This window comes from Leopardus geoffroyi, chromosome A1 (assembly GCF_018350155.1).
Source record: "Leopardus geoffroyi isolate Oge1 chromosome A1, O.geoffroyi_Oge1_pat1.0, whole genome shotgun sequence".
Taxonomy (NCBI): Eukaryota; Metazoa; Chordata; class Mammalia; order Carnivora; family Felidae; genus Leopardus; species Leopardus geoffroyi.
The window spans coordinates 172380148-172405317 of NC_059326.1; the positions used below are offsets into that span (position 1 = coordinate 172380148).

At 43.9% G+C, this 25170-nt stretch overlaps 1 protein-coding gene across 3 annotated transcripts in view; it reads right to left on the reverse strand.

The window, feature by feature from the left end:
- MCC (MCC regulator of WNT signaling pathway) overlaps positions 1-25170 on the reverse strand; it is a 437412-nt gene that overhangs the window by 43012 nt on the left and 369230 nt on the right. For all 3 annotated transcript variants that reach the window (XM_045446793.1, XM_045446803.1, XM_045446809.1), the window contains 4 exons: positions 8285-8431; positions 7251-7340; positions 6000-6148; positions 1470-1610 (listed from right to left, as the gene is read on the reverse strand). In XM_045446793.1, coding sequence (XP_045302749.1) covers positions 1470-1610; positions 6000-6148; positions 7251-7340; positions 8285-8431 — 527 coding nt within the window. The remainder of the gene's footprint in view (positions 1-1469; positions 1611-5999; positions 6149-7250; positions 7341-8284; positions 8432-25170) is intronic.

Consider the following 25170-nt stretch of genomic DNA (forward strand, 5'->3'; position numbering starts at 1 on the left):
TGATTAGCTTCTCTAAGCTAAGCAGGGGAAATGTTGCTTTATTCAACATTTAGTCATCAGACCATCTGTTTTTCGATTTTCTCTACTCTCATCTTCCTTCCCTAAGAGATCAGGAGCCATCACTAGCTCCGGGTGCCGGTAGCCCCTCCTTTCAAGGGCAGTCCATCTTTCAGGTTAGAGACATGGTGACACTGCTTTATCCACACAGATCAAAGGCAGACCGTTGTCACAGAACAGCCTCTTTCAAAAGTTATCGTAGGTGGATTGTCTGTTTGCTTTGGTGTGTCTGTAAACTAGCATGATCGTGTTTTAGCTGTGGTCTCCTATGATTTGGTTTGATTTTGTTTTTTGAAGAAACAAAGCTTCTTGAAACATGCTGATCTTTTCAGAGGATGCTAAGAGTAGGGTAGTCACTACTCTGGGATCTTGGCAAATATGCCTAAGTGGTGCCACTAATAAAATAACCTCTGAAAACACTAATGCATAGCTTTGTAGTTAGTAAACAAATAGTAACTTAAAAATAAATAAATTCTGGGGCACCTGGGAGCTCAGTTGGTTAAGTGTCCAACTCTTGGTTTCGGCTCAGGTCATGAGCTCACAGTTTGTGAGTTTGAGTCCTACATTGGGCTTTGCACTGACAGTGTGGAGCCTGCTTGGGTTATTTCCTCTCTCTCTCTCTCTCTCTCTCAATCTCTCCCCACCCAAAACAATCTTAAAAAAACAATCTTCTTAAAAATAGTTAATTCCAAAGCTGATGAGGCTGAAAAAAAGTGGTACATTCATATACCCCTTGCTCGTTGATGAATGAATTGTATTCACTTAAAATGACTTGTTTGTCTGGGAAAAAACTGGAAGCATGCCTGAAGAACTATGAAAATATTCATATACTTTGACCTATAATTCCTGCTTTGGGGATTTTATCCCAAGGAAAATATTCAAAAGAAGGAAGATATTATCTGTATTAAATTATTTTCAATATCCAAAGCCTACAAAAATCTAAACATATTTTAGAGAAATGAGTAAATAAAATATGTAAGCTTGATGTAGGGATACAGTCATTCAAAATGCATGCAGACTATTGACCAGCATTACAGAACTACCATAGATCGAAGAAACAGAATATCCTAGGTTTTAACAATGTAAAATACACACAAACATGAATAAAGACTGGAAAGAGCAACAAATGAATATATAAATGCAAAAATAAATATTTTCAGTGATATTACTTGGACGGAATAATATTTAAGTTGAACATGCTAACAGAATGGTTTTCTAACACCAGACTCATTTCTCTTATTAATTGCCACAAGAGTGCTAATGGATTTTCCATACATATCACATTAGTATTTGCTGGCCCAACCCCCTGTGTATGTTCTAAAAGCCTGTTTTCTACTTTTATGCGGGTTACTGTAAATGCATTTCTCAGTTGAAATGCCCCCCACCACCCTTATGCAGCCTCACTTCCCCACCTGTACTGCAGGGCCAGCCTCAGCGCCGTGGCGTTGGATTCATACTTCCCCACCAGCATACTCATGCGCTCAGCGTTGCTCTTGCATTCTTCCAGGGTTATGGTCAGGAGGTCATTTTGGGATTTGAGGTGTTCGATGCGGCTACAAAGGAAGAAAAATCTCTTTCACGATTTCATGCTGGGATTATAATTCATTTGCCAGTATTTGAGTCATCTCCTGTAGACCCAGGCCAGACACGTGCATTAGGATGTGAGCTTGTCAGAGGTTTTAGCAAATGGAACTGACATGAAGTATTTAAAGAAAGCAACTCTGAGCACAAGAATCACTTAATTCTGTGTGAATCAGAAATACATGGAAGTCCCCTGATTATTTCCTACTCAGCCATCAACACACCATGTGCCATGTATATGGTGTGAGGCTCTGAGCATACACCAAGGAAAGAAGCCAACCGTGTGACCTCAGGCCCTTCAATAAACCACCGTCCACAGGGACAAACAAAATATCAGTGCCCTAGTAATAGCTACTATTTATTAAACCCCTGCTCAGTGACCCTCTAATGGCCCTCTGACTTAAGTACCATTATCCCCATTCTCAGAGGAGGAAGTAGAGTCACAGAGGGGTTAAGGACATTGCCCTGGGATTTGAGTCAAGAAGTTTGACCTCAGATCCTGTACTGTTCACCACTCAGGGCAGAAGCAAAAGATGAATCAGGGAGTGAGTACCAAACTCTCCCTAAGGGTCTCTGAATGGGCAGTGGACCAGGAACCGTGGATTATGTCCAAAGCTCCTTACACTTTGGACACTCCTGCAACTGTTAACTACCTGTAGGGCAAGCAGCAGGAACTTTACACTTTATAGGAACCAGAACTATAAATTCAGAACAAATGAGTTAATGGTAACGTCAGAAAAACATAAGCATTCAGCTTCTCTGTTTTCTGTCCTAGGACAGAGGCTCTGGATGCAATGATTCATTTCCCATCGACACACCCATTTATAGTACTCTGACCACCAAGTCTTCAAGACACAGGGTTTCACACATACAAAATGCAAGTGACTCAATGCTCTGGTTTCTCTTCAGATTGCATAAATCTTTCGCCTTTTACAAAATGCAAGTGACTCTTGAAAAAGTAACAGGCTTGGAAGCCATTTGCTTTGTGGCTCAATCTTAGGACCACATATCTTAAGAGAAGAATGTGGACACACTCACCAACATTGGAGATGGCTGGTGAGTGTATAATTAAGACCACTGTGAGACTTTGGCAACTCCAAGGTCAAGTCAGTGTAAGGTGCTACAAGAACATACTTTTCTGTTCTTGTTGAGATTAAGACTTCTTGAGACAGTCCCCACTTTCCTTTACACTCCACCTTGCTCCAGTGTACATCTGGACCCCACCAAACTCTTTTAGCCAGCTCACAGACCTACATGTGACCAATCACATCTCAGCGTCCTTCTCAGGCAACCCCACTTAATAGGCTACTCCTTCCTTCTGAAAATGTTGTCTCTCATTTAGGTCATGACAGGTCTCTACTGGTTTTCTTCCTGCCTTAAAGGACATTTCTTCCGTCTTCCTTGCTGGCTCCTTATTCTCTATGAAATCTGTGAGGGTTGGCATTCCCTCAGGACTCAGTCCAGGGTGCCCTTCTGCATCAGTTCCCATCCCTACCCCAGGGTAATTTTATCCAGTTCATGACTTTAACAGGCATTTATGTTCCTATGGTTCCCAAATTTCTCTAGCCCAGACCTCTCTTCTGAGTGCCAGTCTCACATCTCCAGCTGTTTCCTGATACTTCCATTTGGGGGCCACACCAGCACCTCAAATTTAATATTACCAAATGAGACTTATTTCTCCCAAACCTTGCCCTCCCTCATCTTCTCCATTCAGTAAATGCCACCAACATCTTATCAACGATACAGGTGAGACACATGAGAATCTTCTTTGAGACCATCCCTTCCTCTTGCGTCCAGATCTACTACAACTACAGTTTCCATTGATTCTATACCACCAAACACACACTGACCCCCATTGCTTCGCATCATCTCCAGTTTGGCCACACTGGGCCACTGCAATCATTGCTCTGCTTCCACTCTTGCCCCCACCCCCTTCCATTCTTCACACCTGAGTCATCTTTCAAAATCTAAATCAGGTCTGTTCTATTACTTAAAACTCTTTAATGACTTCCACTGATACTTAGAATAAAGAGCAGATTTGGTCCACGGCCTCAAAATCCACATCCCACCAAGCCCTGCCGACTCTGCCACCTTATTACATGTGACTCCTTCTTTCATCCACCCCATTTCAGTTCCATTGGCCTTCGAACAGCTCCTACTTCATGTCAACCTTCTTTTTGGCCATAAGATTGTTAAGTTGGTTTGTAAGACTCTTAGTTTGTCATATGGCTGCTTCCCTTTTCCCTTAAACTCTCAACTTACAGCCCCATCTTCAGAGATGCCTTCCCTGGCTACCTATCTAAAATCAACCCCCTCCCCTCTTATTCTATCACAGTGCCCTATTTACTGGGAGTTTTCTTATGATCTCATTTGTTTGCTTCTTATACAGCTTCCCTAACAGAATACAAAGTCCATGAGAGTGGACACCTTATCTCTTTTACTTTCCCCTGCATGACAAATAGCTTAGCATGGAGGAGGTGCTTAAAACAGATTTGTTAAGTAAGGACATACTTCTGAGGAAGTATGACCTCCCAACCCACACACTATCACAAAGCTACAGCTCTCATTTTTGGATGTGTAAGAGGGCCTCCAACTGTGACATAGGTAGTTTAACATGAGGATACACTGATAGATCATTTCTAAGATTATTCCCGTATTCTCGCTATAGCTACGGTCATAGACAGGACACTGGAGGCGAAGTCCAAGGGCAGGGGGAGAATTCCAGCTAGGCTATTTAACAGCTCTGGACTCAAGGCAAGTCACTCAACACCGAAGCCTTTGTTTTCTTATTTGCAAAATGAGACTATCCTTCCCTCCCAAGTTGAAGATTAAGTGGTTGGTTGTGAGAACCCTTTGTAAACTGTTAAACACTGTAATAACGTGAGCTACAAGCACCAAATATTTCCCCTTCCTTTGGTGTCTCCTAGGTAAACAGAACTGAGGAGAAAGGAACCTCCCCCGAGTTCAACCACAAAGAAGGCTTGTTAAATCCCAGAATCTGTGGAGAGGAGATCCTCACTCAACAGAGGGTCCCTGAAGGCATCTGACTTCATTAAACTGCAAAGGACATATCTGATTCAGTTCTTAAGCACTCCCTGGCAGTGGTACTGAGATGGCGGCTTCTTTACTGCTACAAGGTAATCATCGGGATTGTCGCTTAAGTATTTTGGATTTAATAAGGAAACCATTTAATTTCCAGATTTGAAATAACCTAGATTGCCATATTTCCTTAGTCCTCAAGCACTGTATTAAACAGCTTCAAATCAGGGAATGCTAATATGATAATTCAATTTATTTAGGTTTGCCAGACACAAGGGGAATGGCATTAAGCAACGGTGGATGGGGACTGGCATCCACATTTCTTCCTGGTCAGTTCATAAGCCTTTCAAATTCTAACTACCGTCTCCCACTGAAGACTGGTAGGTCAAGGCAGCCATGCCATACTTGGATATGATTTAGCAGTGCACTCTGTCCCTGCGGGACTCATTCTGAGCCAGGGTGGTTTACCACGGTTTGGCCCTGGTCCTTCTCCTTTGCTTTTTCAGCAACTCTCACTGCTAGGATGACCTACCAGCCAATCTTTGCCGAGAGGCTTGAGTGCAAACTTTAACTACCTCTGTTGTGAGATTTGAGAAGAATCCATAAAACTGGCAAAAATTTCTAAGTAGGACAGTTTGACCTACTTAGAAAATTATTCTCAGTAGGCCTAAGTAGGATAGAATGTAAGGACTGAGGGTTGTGTACCCTGCAAAAAGCATAAATAAAATTAGGCAGCCTTCCAAGAGAAGCAGGGAGGGTTAAACCACCATGCCTGGTCAATCCCAGAATGCCTCCATCAGACCGCCTTTGCTAGTTCCTGGTTGCTCCAGGCGCCCCTAGGATGCTGACTCAACATTCCAGAGTTTCTCTCCGTGGTTCCTGGCAGCACCGGCCTACATGCTAAGTAGCCATCTTGTAATTCTGACCCACTCGTCATTCTATACAACTGCTCCCAGGACTTGCTACATAATTTGCAAGGGCCAGTGCTCAATAAAAAGGTGGGGCCCTGGTTCATCAATTATTAAGACTTTAAAATGGTAACACTAGAGCAGTAAAGCCAAAAGTGGGGTCTTCCCAAACATGAGGTTTGCACATTTGAAAACACAGGTCACACAACGCCCTTGAAGCCAGCCCCAGCTGTTGTAAGCACTCCTGCAATGCACAAGAAGGTGGAACTCCCCGCCCATGAGCCTGAGAGCATCTCTCTGTGTCACAACTCATACGCCAACTTGAATTGATTTTTGAAAGGGAAAGGAGGGCCGTTCCACATCCCCTGCCCCTGCCCCAAAGCAACCACTCCAATATATAGGATTTCTCCTTACCTATTCAACCGCTCTGTTTCCACCTCAAACTCTCTAATTTTGCTTTCCGAGATGGCAGATCCATGTGAGTAGAGTGTTTGGAAGATCTCCTGGATGTTGGAGCAGTCCTGAAGAGAGTGGGCCAGGTGTTCCGCCACACTGCTGGATACCTGTATAGGTGAGCACGAATCCTCCTCTAGACACGTTGCTTGGGGGACCAGTCCTCAGGCATGCTTTGCATGCAAGAGAATTTAAAGCTGATATCCCTTGACAACCAGGCACCAGGAGATGGTTACCCCGATCTTTCTCGGTTTGTATGATACGATTCTGTGATAATAAGCTAACTACTGTGAAAACAGTACATAAACAGAATCAAAATACAGCTGTATCCTCCAGGCATATACTGCTGGGTGGCAGGCCTGGGGCAGCATGCTGCTTTACAGTTCCTAAATTTGGGGATATTGAACACAGTCTGGACTCCTTTTCCCTTCCTGAGCTCCCTGTCCCTCCAGGTCCTCATCTCCGGTTGCTGCAGCCCAACAGAGCAGCCGGTTCCTTTATTTTCACAGTTTGGCTTCTGCACCAAATCTGGATGCATGCAATTGTTCTCAGCGCAAAATTCTAAGTTTAGGGCCTTAAAAAAAATACTATTAAGGCTTTTCCCCACCGCTGGGGATCAGATAGTTGGCTCTCTCAGCCTCACTCCCAATCTTAAAAAAAAATCCTTAGGGAACTCCAACTACTCCCTTTTCACCATCCATCAGCTGTTATGGGCCCAAGGGGTTTGTAGGCTCTCCAGATGAAAATCCTGATAACTAAGCGGGAAGGTTCCAGTCTTTCTTGGCATCAGGCTACACTTCAAAGGCAGCACTCATCTTCACTGGAGAGCACGTTCCCTTTTAAGAGGCATGTGCAAAAGGTAAAATTCTTTTAGAGCTTCCTGACCTACTCGGTCTCTGGGGTAGCAGGGTGATATACAGCAGGTACTTCAAGACTTTCATCTACATCACCAGTAATGAGACCTAAATCATTTCTTTCTGAAAGGTTTCAACTAGAGAAAAAGAAAAATTCCCTTAAAGCCGAATGAGTAATTCCCTGATGAAGAAACCACTCTACATTTTAATCTGATCCTCTGGAAGGAAATGGGGTAGGATTTATTATTATAATTAACTGGTTTATGGGAGGTGAACTTGGGAAGTTCTGTCATCTATGAGCTGTGGCCTGTGCAGCTCTACTGGGCACTTTCTTGCCTTGCTTCTTGTGAACACTCACCCCTATGCTACTGATTTCTGATCCCAGGACTGGTCGATCAGATGATGAAGACTCGGATCTGGTCTTCGATAGCTTCACCCTCTCAGCAATCTTGAAAAACAAAAAATTATCAAAAAATGACATATCACTCTCTAGATACACTGTTGAGACTGTGTTTTACAGGGCTCTTGTTTAGCCATGGCAACTAAACTGATCAATGAATTTCTTAAAAATTACTCATCCAATTTTTCTACCATCTGCTTAACCCCGGGTTTTCCAACCTTAACACTAGCGACATTTGGGGTTGGATATTCTTTGCTGTAGAATTCTGTGCGCCATAGGATGGTTAGCAGCATCACTGGCCTCTAGCCACAAGATGCCACTAGTACTCTAGTTGTGACCACCAGAAAGGTCTCCAGACATTGCCAAATACCCATTGAAGGGACAAAATCACTGCTGGTTGAGAAACACTGGTTTGACCCAACTTATTCAACTTGATGATTGAGAACTAACCTTCTTGTGGAGACTGGTAGATTACCAGGGAAGAGAATATGTGTCATCTGACCAGTCCCTCTGGGGCAGACTCAACATATAAGCAGGCATGAGGCTGCCTCTCTAACTGACATGGCGTGCCCAGCAGAGCCTATCTGTCTGCAGGCAGGGCTGTTGGTCCTATGAGAAGGGAGATCATTGATTTATTACTCAGGGTCCCCTCCTGGGCTGAATCCCAGTCCTCAAGAGCAACTATCCATCCACCCCTTCTACTGTAGAACCTGACAAAACATCTTACTTTCCACAACAAGTTGACAGCCATGACCTGCTCCTGCTAGTTGATTAATGAGAATTGGCATCCAGGTCACAGCTGAGAGAGACTTAAAACTACTAGCGGGTTATCTCTCCCTGCAGCCCCAGCATAGGAGGCCTGTGTGAGATGCTAGGAAAGAGCCCCTCGCAGCCTTGTGCACGAATCACCTGCCTGCATAGTGGCCATGCTTGGGAGGGGCTGGTGCTTCCAGATAAAAGAGGTGGTGCTCCCACCCGCTCCTGGAGCTCACCTTGGCGATGGGAATGTCATTGCTGCTGCTGCTCGTGCTCAACTCCCCGGTGCTGGGGTTAACTGGGCGGTTGGCAGAAGTGAGGCGGCCAGGGCTGGCAGGCCCTGTGGCCTGAACGCTCTGTAGTCGCGTTTGAAGCTCTCGAACCTGAAATAATAATGCCTTTAGACACAGTCTGTAGTTTCCCTGGCCAAAGAGCAAAATAGCCAGATGGGTGGATGGCTGAGTTTTCATTTACATTAAGAGATCAGCTTCACTGAAAAGCTAACTTGGTTAAGTCCACATAAAAGTTTGCCGTATTCTTAACTAGACCTGCCACTGGCTGGCCATCATCTGTTCTTCACAAGTATGATGTAAAAATGGTTTTTAAGGCTCTGGAAGATTCCAACAGAGCTGCAAGGACCATCTTTAAGGAATGTTTATTCCTTGAACCTCATGGGCCTGAACGCCTGAATGGCACTGCAGATAGAGAACCTGGGATGAAATCGCCACTCTCATGGAACTCAAACATGAGAGAATAATTTCAATGCAAGTGCACATTAATGTTATAGATATCCACCTAAGGTGCTGTAGGAAGCAAAAAAGAGGAAGAATGTGTCTCCATCTGAAGTCGACAGGGAAGGAGGGGGTGGTGCTGGAACAGAGTCTTCGAGGTGACCTGGTTGTAACAGACAAGAGTAGGGGCCAGCTCTCGTGGTGCTATGGGTGAGCTGAAGTGTAGCTGGGAGAAGAGCATGCACAGGAGCACAGGCAGCCGGGTGACACCCTAGGCCTGAAGAGCTGCATGCACTGGCATGGAGGGGAGGCTAAGGGGAAGACACAGATGCACCTGAGCTTTTCCCCAAGAGACGTCAAGGAGGGCTTATCCTGGGAATAGTGGAGTGTGTCAACAGTCTTTCTGTATAAAAGAGAAACACGGGGCCCTATGAGTTGAAATTAGAACACACATTTACCTGCACAGAATTTAAATGTCCAAACTCCCTTCTCTAGGACTATGGCTCAGCGATTTCCAAAGTGAGAAGTGTTCCAAGTAAGTGAAGGTAATTGTTTGAAATTGGTCTTCCTGATGACCTGGATCACAGCTTTATCATCGGGTACAGTGTCTACCTTGAAGGGCAAACGGACTATGGCACCCGAGAGACCTTCCAAATGGGCACCAGGTCCTGCTGGGAAGAATCATCACTGGCACATCTGAGGCAGTGCTTTTCAAACTTGTCAGTGCACCAGAATGTCAGGGAGGCTTGTTAAAACAGAGTACAGGGTCCCACCCCCAGGGATTCTGAATTAGTAGGTAGAATCTGCATATCTACTAGGCTCCCAGGACCTGCAGATGCCCCAGTTGGGGGCTCACACCTTGAGTCTTAAGGGACTCCCAGGGCCACACAGCACCTCAGCCACATCCCTGACACCAAAACCCTTTTCTAAAAGCAACTGGAAAGCTTTTTATATTAAATATCTTGGATGTCTCCATCCTGCTAAATTGGGAACCAAAAGTAATTGAAATTTCAATAATTCATCAACATATTAGAAGCCAAAATTGGAAAATTCCCTCAGAGCAAATTGCATTCAATAGGGTAACAGCTACAAAGTGCCTAATGCTTTGCTGAAGCTTCCAGTAACTGTGGGTTGATGGAAATGTGGGTCGTCCTCATAGCACACCAGACACAGAGCTGACCTCAAAATAGTTTAAAGACTAGAAAAACATATGCTTGTTAAAGCCAAATGGTATTGCTGGGGAAAGATGACAGGGCTCATTCTAGACTGGTCCCCAACAAATCAAGAAGAGGCATAGCGTGGAGGCCTCTTTATGCTGCATGGCAAAGGGAGGGGGCCCACTTTCCCATCAAGCTGGCTTCCTGGCACCTGGGAAAACTCCCTGGTGGAGACCATGGATTTCAATTACTTATTGCTGTTTAAGTCTGATGAGGGCCTTAATAACAAACAATGTTAACACCACTCCAAAATCTAAAGAGTATCTGAATCATTCACAAAGCAATCAATGGTCTGTTCCCAGAATGCCAATTGGCCCACCTCATCTTACTTTTAAAATATATATGTAAGGCGTACGTGGGTAGCTCAGTTGGTTAAGCCTCTGACTCTTGATTTCGGCTTAGGTCATGATCCCACGTTTGTTGGAATTGAGCCCCACATCGGGCTCTGCGCTGAGCGTGGAGCCTGCTTGGTCTCTCTCCTGTCTCTGCTCCTTCCTCTCTCACCCTCTCGCTTTAAATAAATAAGCCATACACACACACACACACACACACACACACACACACATATATACACACAAACATATAAATTTATTTATAAATATGTATTAATTTCCTTGGGCAAATTTATAAGAACTTCATTAAAACTACCTAGGTTATTGGGGCACCTGGGTGGCTCAGTCAGTTAAGCATCCAACTTCAGCTCAGGTCACGATATCATGGTTCATGAGTTCGAGCCCTGAGTTGGGCTCTGCTGCCACACCTTGGATCCTCTGGTCTCCCTGCTTCTCTGCCCCTCCCCTCTGTGCATGCGTGTATGTGCATGTCCTCTTTCTTTCAAAAATAAACATTAAAAAAACCTGCCCATGTTATTAAAAAAAAGTTTCTTCTTCTAATCACTAAAGTGAAACATGTCCACGGTGGAAAATTTAGATGGCACTGAAAAATAACAGAAAATGTTCTTTTTTTACTGCGTTTCCATGGCTTGTTTGCGCACAGGCATGCATGCTTAAAACCATTTCTAAATCTAAATATCCATTTTCCTTGAAAAAGTTTTAGACCTAGAGAATGTCTTTGAAAAGCACAGAATGATAAACATGTTTATTTTTGGTCTACGCTTTATCATTTAATGATAATTGTTAGGCAGTGAAAAAAAATCCAGCTGAAGGGAGTAAAGTGAGCTTGTTATGAAGATAGACAGCCAGTTGGATTAAACAGCCTTCTCTCTTTTCTTGATTTGGGGGAGGGGGGGTATGGCTTAATTAATTTAAATGAATAAATGCACAGAAATGAAGGCTACAATCAATTTGCTGATTCAGCACAGATGAGGCTTGGGAGAAGGGAGAGACACAGCTCTGTCCTCATTCCTATTCTCACCCACTATAGGAGATTGTGTCATGTATCCCCCACCCCCCCCCCCAAAAGACAGGCCAAGTTCTAAACCCCCAGTACCATGGCATCTAGGTGGCTCAGTCAGTTGAGCATCCCACTCTTGGTTTGGGTTCAGGTCAGGATCTTGCAGTTTTGTGAGTTCAAGCCCCACATCAGGCTCTGCGAAGGTAGCAAGGAGCCTGCTTGGGTTTCTCTCTCTCCTTCTCTCTCTGCCCCTTCCCCACTTGAGCTGTCTCTCTCAAAATAAATAAACTTAAAAAAAAAAAAAAGGTCAAGTAGTTGTTCAACAAGCAAATAAAAAGGAAAAGGCAATGGGGGCAGGGTGGAATAGGGTTGGGTGGGGTGGGGTGGAGAGGACTGTGAAAGGTTCAAATAAGGAACTGACATTAAAATGCCAGAACTCTGCATTTCTCATTTATACTCTGACTCCCACAGAGAGTAAAGGGTCTTATAAAAATCATTTGATTAGAAAAGAGAATGAGGGGCACCTGGGTGGCTCAGTCACTAAAGGTCTGACTCTTGATATGGGCTCAGGACGTGATCTCGAGGTCATGAGATAGAAACCTGCATCTGGCTCTGCACTGAGTGTGGATCCAGCTTGGGATTCTCTCTCTCCCTCTCTCTCTCTGCCTCCCTCCTGCTCGCAAGCATGCACATTCTCGCTCTCTCAGAATAAACAAGCATTAAAAAAAAATTTTTTTTAATGTTTTTATTTATTTTTGAGACAGAGAGAGACAGAGCATGAGCAGGGGAGGGGCAGAGAGAGAGAGACACACAGAATCTGAAGCAGGCTCCAGGCTCTGAGCTGTCAGCACAGAGCCTGATGCGGGGCTCAAACTCATGGACTGTGAGATCATGACCTGAGCCAAAGTCGGACGCTTAACCGACTGAGCCACTCAGGCGCCCCAAAAACAAACATTTTTTAAAAAAGAAAAGAGAATGAACTAAATGAACAAGAAAAAGGAGGTAAGTCAAGAGATGTACTGACAGTTCAAGAAAAAGATAAGGTTCAAACATCACAATGGAAGCAAAAATGGTAAAATACACCCTAGACTAGCATTACCCAACAATTTCTGCTACCAATGCTGATGTTGTACAGCTGCACTGGCCACATGTGACTTCTGAGAACTTGCAATGTGCCTACTAGACCCAAGGAACTAAATATTTAACTGCATTCTATTTTAATCAATTTGAATTCAAATGTAAATAGATGTAGACAGTAATGACTGTATTGGTCAGTGCAGTTCTAGAACTATTCTAGGAAGTTAAAACACACACACACACACACACACACACACACACACACACAGAAAACACAAATTGGTGGCTGGTGTGATTTAGTGAATCAGGGTGCCACTCAGCACAATGGCGAAAACATAAGAAGGAGCAGATTTTTCAAAGAGAAATAAAGACGCTAGCTTTGGACATGCTGAATTTGAGAAAACCATGGGGGTATCTAAGTGATTCAGTCAACAATTAGAAATAGAACCCAAGGGAAGGAGAGCAGAATTGGGTATACAGTTTAGGAATGTTACATGAAGATGAGGCTGCCCAGGGAAGAGGGAGAGCAATGGGTGTGGGAGGAGAGCCCATACACAGGCAATTGATCAATGGAGGACTGACGAGAAGGTGCTTTTGCTCTGGGATGGAAAAGAGGTGAGGATAGGCAGTAAGAAAGGGGAGTTTGCAGATAAGAGGAGGAGGATGGGAAACAGAAGAGCTCCCATCAGATGGGATGTTTCTCTAAGAGAAAAGAGTTAAAGTCCTCTGCTAGGAGTGAGGGAGGGAATAGCAGGTATCAGAAATGACAAAGGAAGCTGAGGACCAAAAAAAAAACCCTGCAAACTAATACGTCAGCACTGAGAATGCACCAAGCTCTTTCATTCAAGACAGTAGACTGAGTTAATGCATTGTTCTCTTCAAACTCTGGAGACCTCATGGAAATAATAGTGAAGAATAAAAAGAACAGATTAAAACCGAAACAGTGAAAAGCACATGCTTAGGGCATTAGCAGAAAGATTTGGGCACATTCTGTACGTGCAAAGTAGAAGGAAGAGTAATGATGGAAGGAACAGAATGGAAACGCCAAATTCTATCAAATACACGAGGGAAGGCGGCCTGTCTACCCCCAAGAAGGTTGGCAGGGCTTAGATGCAGCCTTGGCAGGTACTATGAAGGACGAGAATGAAAAGTAGGCTGAAAACAGGAATAAGACTGTCTGTATACAGAACAAATGACAATTTCCAGCATATGACAGCCTCAGCTAAAGTAAACAGGCATTCCTCTTACTAAGAATGCAGAGAAATGCTGCATAAAAGAGCAACAATGAGAAAGAAATTTACTGCCAAGGTTAAAAGAAAGGCAGTGAGAGCTCCAGGTGCCAGAAATGAAGTGGGGAATAAAACTACAGAGGTTAGGGGAAGGTGGTGCCACAGCAGCCCTGGGAATTGAGAGCAAGGTATAGCATGTGGGGCCAGGAGGGGCAGAGAGGCACCCCTGTCAGGCTGTCTGAGCAGATCCTCCTCTATAAGCCTGCAACTTTCCTGCTCCGCCGTTCTGTGACCAGTGCACTAGTACAAAGGGAGTTGCTGGAGAAGCCAGAAAGAAGCCCCAGAACTGTGCCCAGGGGTAAACCGTAAGAAGCCAAAATCCCAGACCCAGGACGCATTTAGGTGTTAAATCCAAATCTACAGTATCTGTGTATGGCAGGGCCCCAATCTTATAAATTAAGAGTGAACACTGGTCTGGATTTTGCCAGCCAGGCACTGCCTCAGAGACCTTATTTGTAAATCACCCATTATCTCTGGGGGACATAAGGCTCCCGTGACCAAAAGCTGCTGGACATGGAGGGATGACTGCAGAGAAGGGACAATGACACAAGAGAGGCAGCAATCTAAAGCAGAGATGAAGCCACCCAAGAAGAAATGAAAATAAAGCAAACGGCAAACTATGTCACAGTCTGCTGAGGGTCCTTCGAGAGAGGAAAGGAATAATTTCTATAAAAAACAGAAATTAGGAAACAGGGGCACCTGGGTGGCTCAGTCAGTTGAGCACCTAACTTTGGGTCAGGTCATGATCTCAGGTTCGTGAGTTCAAGCCCTGCATTGGGCTCTCTGCTGTCAGCATGGAGCCCACTTCAGATCCTCTGCCCCCCTCTCTCTGACCCTCCCCCGCTCAAGCACTCACGCACACATTCATGCTCGCTCACACTCTCTCTCTCTCTCTCAAAAAAAAAGTTTATAAAATTAAGAAACAAAATCAGGAAAATATCAAACAAGAATAGGTGGATAAAAAAAGCCAGGAGAAAATGTAGCCAATAAATAAAATCAATGTACTGGTTAAAGTCTAGACTGGATAAAACTGAAAACAGAATTAGTGACCTGGAACAGAGAAATTAATTCAGAACCCAGCATAGGGAGCTGAAGAGATACAAAATATGCACTAGTCACTGATACCACAAATAGCTACCAAGGCTCCAACATACTTTTAAAGAAGTTCCAGAGGAAGAGAACATGACATGCAATGTCATGACAGACAAGCAATATTTGAAAAGAAAATAGATGGGTTTTCCAGACATGGAGACAGACCCAAGTCCAGACACTGAAGAATCACATTAGGTTCTAACCAGGTGTGGTCATTTGCAGATACATCTGCAAATTCTTTGATATTCTATCCTCCATCAAGGGGTGGAGTCCAATTCCCCTCCCCTTGCCTGTGCCTGGCCCGAAGGTCTGCCTCTAATGAACAGAATGTGGTAGAAGCTAGACCACACAACTTCTGAGGCTCGATTAGAAAAGAATAATCAGTCTTGCCCACTCGCTCTTGGGATGCTGGCCTTACAAGCCACTGGCCACTCCACCATGAGGAAGCCCAGGCCACCTGGAGAGGATCTTTGCAGGTGTTCTGACCAACAGTCAGAGCTTAAGGTCCCAGACAACAGCCAGCCTCGCCCCACAGACAAAGGAGTAAGGGGAGCCTCCAAGATGACTCTGCCCTAGCCACCATCTGACTGCAATCACATGTGAGCCCAAGTGAGAACTGTCAACCAGAGCCTCTTGGTTCCCCAGAACCATGCAGATAGTAATGAATCATTGTTTTAGATCTTTAAGTTTGGGGTGGTTTGTTATACAGTTAGAGCTACTTGGAAAGTGAGGATGAAGTCAAAATTGCATATGTAGCAACAATGTAGTACAAACGTAGGGGGGAAAAGGAATAAAGAGATAATCTTATGGCTGTCTGGTGGGATGCCTAGCCACTTAGGCGAAAGAAAAAAACCCTAAAAAACTAGAAACTGTCATCCTAAAATTTAAAACATAGCTAGACTATTGTGGTAGGCCCAATAATGGCCTCCAAAGATGTCCACATCATAGTCTTAGAAAGCTGTGAATATGTGACTTTACACAGCCCAAGGGAACTTGCAGGAATAACGAAGAATCTCATGATCAGGGAGAATCTTGAGATGGGAAGATTATCCCTGATTATCTGGTGGGCCCAGCATCCAGAAGCATCCTTGCAAGAGAAGCAGGATGAAGGGGTACGAGGCCTGCTGCTTCTAGAAGCTGGAAAAGGCAAGGAAGCGGCTTATCCTCTAGAGCCTGAGAAGGAATGCAGCCCTGACAACATTCAGATCTTAGGGGGTGAGATGCACTTCAGACTTCTGACCCTCAGAACTGTAAAATACGAAATCCATGTTATTTGAAGCCACTAGGTTTGTGGTAAATTGTTACAGGAGCAAGAGGAAGCTACGTAATTGTCATCAAGAGCAAGGGCAAAAACAAAGACACGCTCAAAGATTAAGAATTTACCCAGCGCAGACCTTTGTTCAAAGAACTTCTTTAAAATTTTTTTAATGTTTATTTTTGAAAGAGAGAGAAAGAGAGAGGGAGAGAGAGAGCACGTGTGCATGCGTGGGGGAGGGGCAGAGAGAGAGACAGAGACACAGAATCTGAAGCAGGCTCCAGGCTCCCAGCTGTCAGCACAGAGCCCGACGCGGTGACCCACAAACCGTGAGATCATGACCTGAGCTGAGGTCAGATGCTTAACCCACTGAGCCACCCAGGGGCCCCTGAAAGAACTTCTTTAAGGATATATGCTTTCAGTAACAAGAAAACTGAACCCTAAAAACGAACCCTATGAAAGAGACCACAGTGAGCATAGTAGATGGCAGGATGACGGGCAGGAGGAACCCTCCTGAGCTGCCCATCAGTGGAAGGACTGGAAAGCCGTTCTGCAAAGCCATGCTGTGGGGCTTGGTCAAAATTAGAATATGGAGACCCAGGACTCTGCACCCTAACTGCTGGACATGTACTGCAGAGAACTTCCCACCCAGGCCTGAAGGATACAAGGGTACAGGCACTGCAACGATGTCTGTGGTAGTGAAGTCTGGCTGTCAGGTACAGTCCATGTGGCAGGTGACTCTACAGAACACGAGGCAGCCGTCAGCTCACAAGGCCGGATGGATGTGCAGCAATATGGACAGACCCAGAGTGCTGAGCGGGAGAAAGAAGTCTACAGCACAACAACATTTATGTAAGTTAAAAGCAATACACAAAACACTGTGTATAAAAACATATACAAAATGGGGAAAGGAAATGGGATATAAAAGGAATAAATAAATTAAGCAAGGAACCTTTCACAGATCAGTGAGTGTGCCTTTAACAGACAAATGTAATTAGCTTATCTCTCTTCCCTTGCAGGCCAAATGAAAGCAAACAAATGCAAGAAGGTAAATACCAAGATGAGAGATCAGGAGCCTAAGAGATTATGGTGGCCAGACAGCGAGATGCTGGTGATGAGGAATCTGGTGCTGGAGCTGACAAAGGCAAACATCCGGTGGGGCGGGCACAGGGGAGGGTTTCCAAAGTGAGGGGAAGTCCCCTGAAAAAGTGACGCTAGGCCAAGTGTAAGATGGGTCAGCTGCTGGACACTTTGATCTCCCAGGACAGCTGTAGGAACAAAGACAAGGCCACTGCATCTGTTGATGAAGTCATCTGTGAATGTGGTCCACAGACAAGTGACAGGCAGGAATGAAAGGTGGCCTGGGAGTCCTGAGCAGGATTAGAAGCACCATCATCACCCAGAGGAGGAGGAGTCTGTTCCACTTACGATGTGCAGCAGTACTGGCTGGGTGGTTGTAATTTCAGGCAATTAGGGTGTAATTCATAATTTCACTGTGTAATAGAGCTCGTTGAGAGGAGAGGATCTACTCTGCAGAAGGGCAGAACCGCTGGGCCGCAGAAACTCTACTTAACAAGCTTCAGGCAGTTGGTCCCTGTGCTTCTCAGAGAGCAGCCTCCTCCAAGTCCAGATTTGTGGGTATTCTGCAGAGAATCACTCTCTTTTTTTTTTTTTTTTTAATGTTGGTTTATTTTTGAGAGAGAGAGAGAGACAGACAGACAGACAGACAGTGCGAGCGGGAGAGGGACAGAGAGAGGGGAGGCACAAAATTCCAAGCAGGCTCCAGGCTCTGAGCTGTCAGCACAGAGCCCGACGCGGGGCTCGAACCCATGAACCATGAGATCATGACCTGAGCTGAAGTCGGAAGCTCGACTGACTGAGCCACTCAGGCGCCCTGAGAATCACTCTCTTACTGGAGATTTTAGAAGTCTTTTCTTGGAGTCTTTAAACAAATGAGGAATCCGAATTTACTTACAGAAAAGACACGCATTTGTTCCTATTAATCTCATTTCCACAGTGTTTCAGGAAAGTTGTATTTTATGGGTCATGGCAATTCTGTGTAGGCTGAAACACAAGAGGAAGGGGACCACAAGACAGAAGAAGGAAAACAAACCCGACAGCATTTCCATTCTCTGAAGATTTGATAGGTGCATTGTTTTCTTTGTGTTCCACAGCCCACCGAAGAACCTAGACCGGATTATCAAAATGGCTCCATCAGGGAAAGGGGCAGAGTTTTGGCTGCCATCTTAATTTCTTACCAGCATTCCAAAAACAGGGAGTCAGCTATTTCACTTATAGCCAAGAGTTCGCCTTTAAACAGCCTGACCTGGGATTTAGGGGTCGGGGTTGGAGAAATGGTAAGTAAACACTGGCGCCCACAACTAAAAAAGTTACCTCACAATTTCCATGGCACAAATGTGCATGAAGTGTTTTTAGAGTAAGTGGAACTGTTTTTAAAGAAGACATGAAAAGAATCATAGTTCTGAGAATTCTCGATCTTGGATCCCACTTCACACTTCCTCAAGCCACAGAAAGGAGGGGTGATAGGTTTTACCAATAATGCTTTGTTGGGCTCAAATCAAGATAAATACACCCACCCATTAACTCCTTCTCTGTGAAACAAACTCATTTTGCCTTCATTTAGTATTGTCTTAGCATGCTAGCAAGATTGATCTATAGAAGCCTAAGGAATCTGGTGTCCCTGTTACTGTCACAAAGGGTGGTTTATTAATTTCTGATCTGTGTAGAAGCAGGAGATAGGATGAGGAAAAGGGGGAAGAGGACCCAGGAAAAGCATTTGAACAATAGGACAAGAAAAACTGCATCACATATTAAGGCTAGGAGAGCCCAAGTTTCGGTGCTAAGAATTAATGTCAGTGTAGACAAGGACAAGATTATCAAACTTCTGCGGGCGTTGGTTTTCTCATCTCTAAGAAGGGTATAACACTAGTACCTATCTTGTAGAATTCTGGTGCAGATTAAACAAGACATGCATAAATCATCATTCATCACAAGTAAATGCTCAAAGTATGTTTTGTCTTTGAATTTCAGTTTTAAATCCTGCTTTGCCTTCAGAGGTATCTGTTTTTAGTCCAAGAGGGGTATGTTTACTCTGAAAACATTCAGAGAGTGTTAATGGTATCAATGTTAACAGGTTTTTAAAAAATAAGCTATCAAGATTGCATTAAAAAAAAAAAAAAAAGATTGCATTGGTAAGTGGTACCTTGTAATCCTTTCCTGGATGAGCACAAAAAGTTGTCACTCTGCTAGGTGATGCCTCCTTGCCTTTGGAGCCCCAGGGTGCCCATGTCTTGCCTGGTTCCATGACAATCACATCCCTCTCCAACCTCCCTCCTCTAGCTCCAGTGACCCTCCTGAGTGAATGGAGCAGGTCAAGCTCTTTACAGCCAGTGGCTTCCCCCTCAGACACCAGGCTCATCACTGCCACACTGTGGGTGCCAGGAGGAACAGGCTAGGTGTGAGGAGAAGGTGCCTGAAAAGCTGAGGTTCTCGTTTTCACTCACCCTGCAGGAAGAGAGGTAAAGATGCTTTGAGAGGGTCTTGGCCCACATCCACTGGGTGACTGAAGGACACTTTGTTCTCTTTCCTGTCCCCGAGCACTTGCTGGGATCAAGATGAGGAAGTGTGCCAGGGTCCACCACCCCATCCTTTGATTCAGTGGCTCATGGAAGGGCCTGAGCACATATCCTTCTAAAGAGCTTCCCAGTGACTCTGACATATACACGGAGAGCCACCACAAGATGGAGGGTCAAACGGCCTATTTCTCTGGCACCCTGATTCATGTCCAAGTCTGTCTGGTATAACGCTCAAAGCAAACATGCCAGCTGAGTTAGGAACATTTTCTGCTCAACAAATATCCACATGCACTTTCACATTTCTCAGGCCCTCTGTGGTTAAATGGAGCATCTGTCCAGTTCTGGCCAACTGGCTGTGGGCGGAAACACATAAGTGCAGAGATGTTGTAGACAACGGGTGCCATCAGCCTGGGTCCCTGGAACAGTGCTATGTGCTCATCCCCAAATATGCACTGGACATTCAGTGCAAGCAGGAAATCAGCTTTTTTGGTATGCCATGCCACTGAAATTTGGGGGGTTAATTTGTAACTGCTGTATGACTTACCCTTATCCCAATATATCAGTCATACAAAAGAAAGAGCCACCTGAGACCCCAAAATAGGGGTTGGAAGGAGAGCACTGGGCCAGACCACACTCCTCTCAGCTCCCTTCCTCATGGCCAGATCAGGGCTGGGGGTGTTAAAACAGGTGGCCTTTCTCATTCTCTTTTTTTCTCTCCTTCTGTCTCTCTTTATGTCTCTCTCTCTTTCTCTCTTTCTCTCTCTCTCTCCCCAAACCGCTTAGCTAATACTAGCAATGTCTTTCTCATATAAAGAAAGTCCTAAGAAGAAATGGAATAAGATATGAACAAAATTCCATTGAGGACAAAAGAGAAGACTATTTGTGTCTGACTACTACTTGCTAAAGCTGGGAGACACAGATCACTGTCCATAATCCTTCCTTTTTCTTAATTTGAAAATTAAGGAAAAGTATAAACAAGAAAAATATGCCTAATGTTTCACTGCCTAGATTCAGCCTCTATTAATATTTTGGCACATTAGCTTTCCTTCTATTTCTTTTTTTTCCACCCAAGCATTTATTTATTTATTTATTTATTTATTTATTTAAGGAGCGAGCGAGCACATAAGCAGCGGAGGGACAGAGAGGGAGAGAGAGAGAGAGAGAGAAAGAGACACAATCTCAAGCAAGCTCTGCACTGTTAGTACAGAGCCCAACATAGGGACCAAACTCACGAACTATGAGATCATGACCTGAGCTGAAATCAAGAGCTGGACACTTAACCCAACTGAGTCACCCAGGCACCCCTCATTCTATTTCTATGTATGTATTTCCACCTATTAAAAGTTATACAAAAGAACACATTCATTTAAAAAATAAAATTAGAACATCGTGGAAAAGTTTGAGTACCCTTTGACCTACACTCCTAGGTGCTTGCTTCCCCTTCTTGCCATAACCATTATGAGATTGGTTTATATTGTTCTGGTCTATCTTAAATACATGCACACGTAGCCAATGTAAGTTTATGCATATATAAATTCATAGTAAATATAAAGTACCATTTTGCAGCGTTGCACTTTCCATATACAGATACTGTGGTCAAGAAAAGCAACATGGAGGGGGAGGCAGAGCGGAAAGAGCTCAGATGGGGCTTAAAGCCAAATAAGGCAAATCGGAGATGAATCTTTATTTAACCTACATAAGGTCACAACAATTTCACTTCCAGAAATATTCCACTGTTACTGATTTTTAGTTAAAAACATCAAAGAGATACTGAATTAGCATATAACAGGAGACAATTCAGACAAAGTGAATGGCTGCTTCAGGGACAGACAGTGCTCTAGACACATCCGTATGATACTATAAATCTCATTTCCTGGTAGAGGTGGGCAGCCTACTAGTAAATATGCATTGCAAATGAATTAATTAGTAGACAAAAGTATGTAATAAAATACACAGTCAACCTATAAGGTAATTATTCTAACAGGCTCTTTGGCTTAATACGGATTCTCCTTTCCAACTTCTTTAAGCATGACCACTGATGGACAAGTGCCCTTGGAGATAACACAGGTGAATACTGAAGACGGATCTAGTGTTTAGAACCAGTTCGGTGTTCAGAAGCTGGCACCAATGGATTTAGAACTAATGGCTTTAGAGGAGGACCTTGTGGTCATAGAAGATGATGCTCTGTAAATGGCCCCAGTTGGTGAGTCCATGGGACACATGCACACCCGGCTGAGAAGAACAGCCCTGGACCCTCACAACCTCCTGGAACTTTAGGATAATGACAGTGGCAGACACAGTGCACCTCTATCATGTGTGTCATTAGCACAAACTTAAAAGTAGCCTGAAGGATATCAGCCTCATCTCCCTGAAGCAGAAGCAGCTGCGAATTGAGGTCAGCCACATGGCCAATAATTCAAGCAATCACACCTACATCATGAAACCTCAATAAAAACATTGGATACTGAAGCTCGGGTGAACTTCCCTGGTTGGCAATACTGTGAGTATTGTCTGAAAAGGAAGTAACACCGTCCAGGATTCTACTTAGGGAAGACAACAGGAACTTCTGCATATGGACCCCTTCCAGACATGTGGCATCTTTATTTTGGCTCATTCTGATTTTTGCTATAATAAAACTATAATCATAAGTTTAAAAAGAGTGGTCCAAAGTAATATATGACAGGATTATTACTTTGAAAAGCTTTAGAATTAATGATCCACAGAGAGTACAATGTGTGAAGGAAATTTCTTTTTACCTGTGGTCCTCCTTTCCCAGCTGTCCCCTCCCCTCCTCCCCAAAGGCTATATATATGACTAGGAACTTGAGGCTACTTTCTTTAGGAGGGATGAGGTAAGGGGGAAGGATATGGACATTGCAGAATTCTAGAAATTTACTCATCTTTTTTCCTGGCCAAGGAGCCAAGTGGCAGCCATTAAAAAATCTGAAGCTGAGACCCCATTTATATTTTAAAAGCCTTTAGCTGAACTGATTCCATTTGTATTACATGGGCCCTATGAACACAAGACAGTGAAATCCCTTCACAAATGCAACACTACATTTAGGAATCAAGAGTAATTGGTTTGGAAAAGACACACACTTGTATCTTCTTAGCACTAGTGGAAATACTGCCCTTCCCCTGCCCAGCCAAGTCAATTAACTAACACTAAGGGTTTTTAAGACATTTTGAGGGAAAGTAGAGGGGGAGAAACCTGAGATTAGCGTCACTTTTATTTAGTTCAAAACAGTGTGTCTTCTAGTCTCTTGAATTTACTGTGGTGATAACCAGAGACTCAAACTTGAAGTCAAACCCCAAGGATGAAGGAAGCTCAGGAGAGGTTGATGAAATTCACTTCCAGACACGCTGGAAATACCCAGGTGGGGCATGGGGTACACAGAAGAAACCCTCCTACCACCACTTTATGCCATGAATTTGTAGAACTTTCCGAAGAATTTGTACCAAATCTCAGAAGGAACTGTATGGCCTGATTTTGATTTAAGTCTATGACTCAACGGGATACAGATTCATGAGCCCGTGATCATATCCAATTTGCTTTACCCAACTATCTGAGGAAAGCACTAATGATTTTTGCTACATGGCAGTTGACCTAAAGAATTAGGTAAAAGATGCAAATAGTGTGGTGAGGCTGGACCTACTGTCCAATGACGCTCCTTTGGACTGCCAGGGTGCCCTCTGTGTTCATCCCTCCCTACAACATGACATACACCATTGTGACAACCTGTTGGCTTGCCTGTCTCTCCAAGACCCTTCAAGCCAAGGACTCTGTCCTATTTGTCACTATAACCTCTCTGCCCAACACAGACAAGATGGCCTATCATGTTTATGAAATGAATAAATGAATGAAGAGCAAAGAGCTTCCTTTCTAGAGAAATTAATTCTACCTTGCTTAAATTAAGCCCACTTCTTAAAGTGTGAGGAAATGAGTGGTTATATTATTGAGCATGCAGACATAAATGATTATCTCATTTAATAATGAGCTGGGCCCAATAATAAAAATTGTCTGTCTGTTGTTCCTTAGTTACTGCTCTGCCAAGTAGTCCAATCTGTTAACTGACATTAAAGCTCTAATTTAATTAAATCTTGAATCAGGCCTAGAAAACCTACTGAGAGCACTTTGTTTAATTACAGGCAGGGGGCAAGCACCAGTCCTATCGATCTGGTCAGTTCAAATTCTACACGATGAATGTGAGCAGTGAAAAGAAATGTGGCCCCACTTGCTTTTCAGGCAACTTTGATGAACTGTGGATTCAGACCTGCTCTAAAGACAGCCAAGGCAAACAAGCCATGTGCTATGTGGCATCACAGAGATGCAAACGAAACTGTACCTTAATCTTTCCAAAGAGCGACACATCAGGAAAGAACAGAAGAAAACGAACCACAAAAGACAGATTCCTCCTCAGGGAAATGAAATATATTGGGTGGCGGTGGGTGGAAGTCATCCAGCATTTAAAGTCTAGCAAACTGGCATTCTAACACAGCTGGCAAATTCTATGAGACCCACAATTATTTTGAAATAGAGAAATTAATTGTGGGTAGGTATACAAATTTCTGAGGACATTTCCCGTTGACGAAGAGACACAAGGCTCCTCAACATTTTATGATTGGGATGTAACGGAAATATAAATTATATAAAATCATATTAACTGCAAGCCTTCAAAGATATTAAGTGTGATCAGAATTAAGGTTATCTGGGGCACCTGGGTGGCTCAGTCGGTTAAATGTCTGACTTTGGCTCAGGTCACGATCTCACAGTTTGTGGGTTCGGGCCCCTGTGTCGGGCTCTGTGCTGACAGCTCAGAGCCTGGAGCCTGCTTGGGATTCTGTATCTCCCTCTCTCTCGGCCCCTCTCCCGCTTGTATGCTGTTTCTCTGTCTCAAAAATAGTAAAAAATATTTTAAAAAATTAAGAAAAAAGAATTAAGATTGTCTAAGTGCTTTATGAATATTAACTAATTTTGGATACTACATTGGATACTATTCTTATTCCCACTTCATGGCAGAGTAAACTGAGGCTCAGAGAGGTTAGGTAACTTGCTAAAGGTTCATGGTGACTTGGCAGGTCAGGCTGTGACCCCAGGTACATAGTACTACATAGTACCACCACAGTACGCTGTTGTTAACACTAACCTCCAGAGTTGGAGAAGATACTTGAAGAAGGGGGACTGGCTTTTCATCCTTTGCTTGTCACAATCCAGGGATGTTTTGTACTTTAGTAACTCAAGTTTAGAGGAGAAAGTTTATTCTAATACACAATATGTAATTACATCTAAGACCAACATTTCCTTCACAAAACATGCACCATCCGAACGTGCACACCAAGAGCAAGCATGCCTAATTAGGGCATTAGTCATAATGATCAGGGAGTGTAACCCAGGAAGCTCCAGGTGGTGTGGGCCTCAGCACTAAGTAAATTTCACCAGCTTGCCCAGATAAAGTCTTTGCTGACTGGGATGATTTACACCTGCTGATGCAAGTGCAGAGAATGGCATCCCA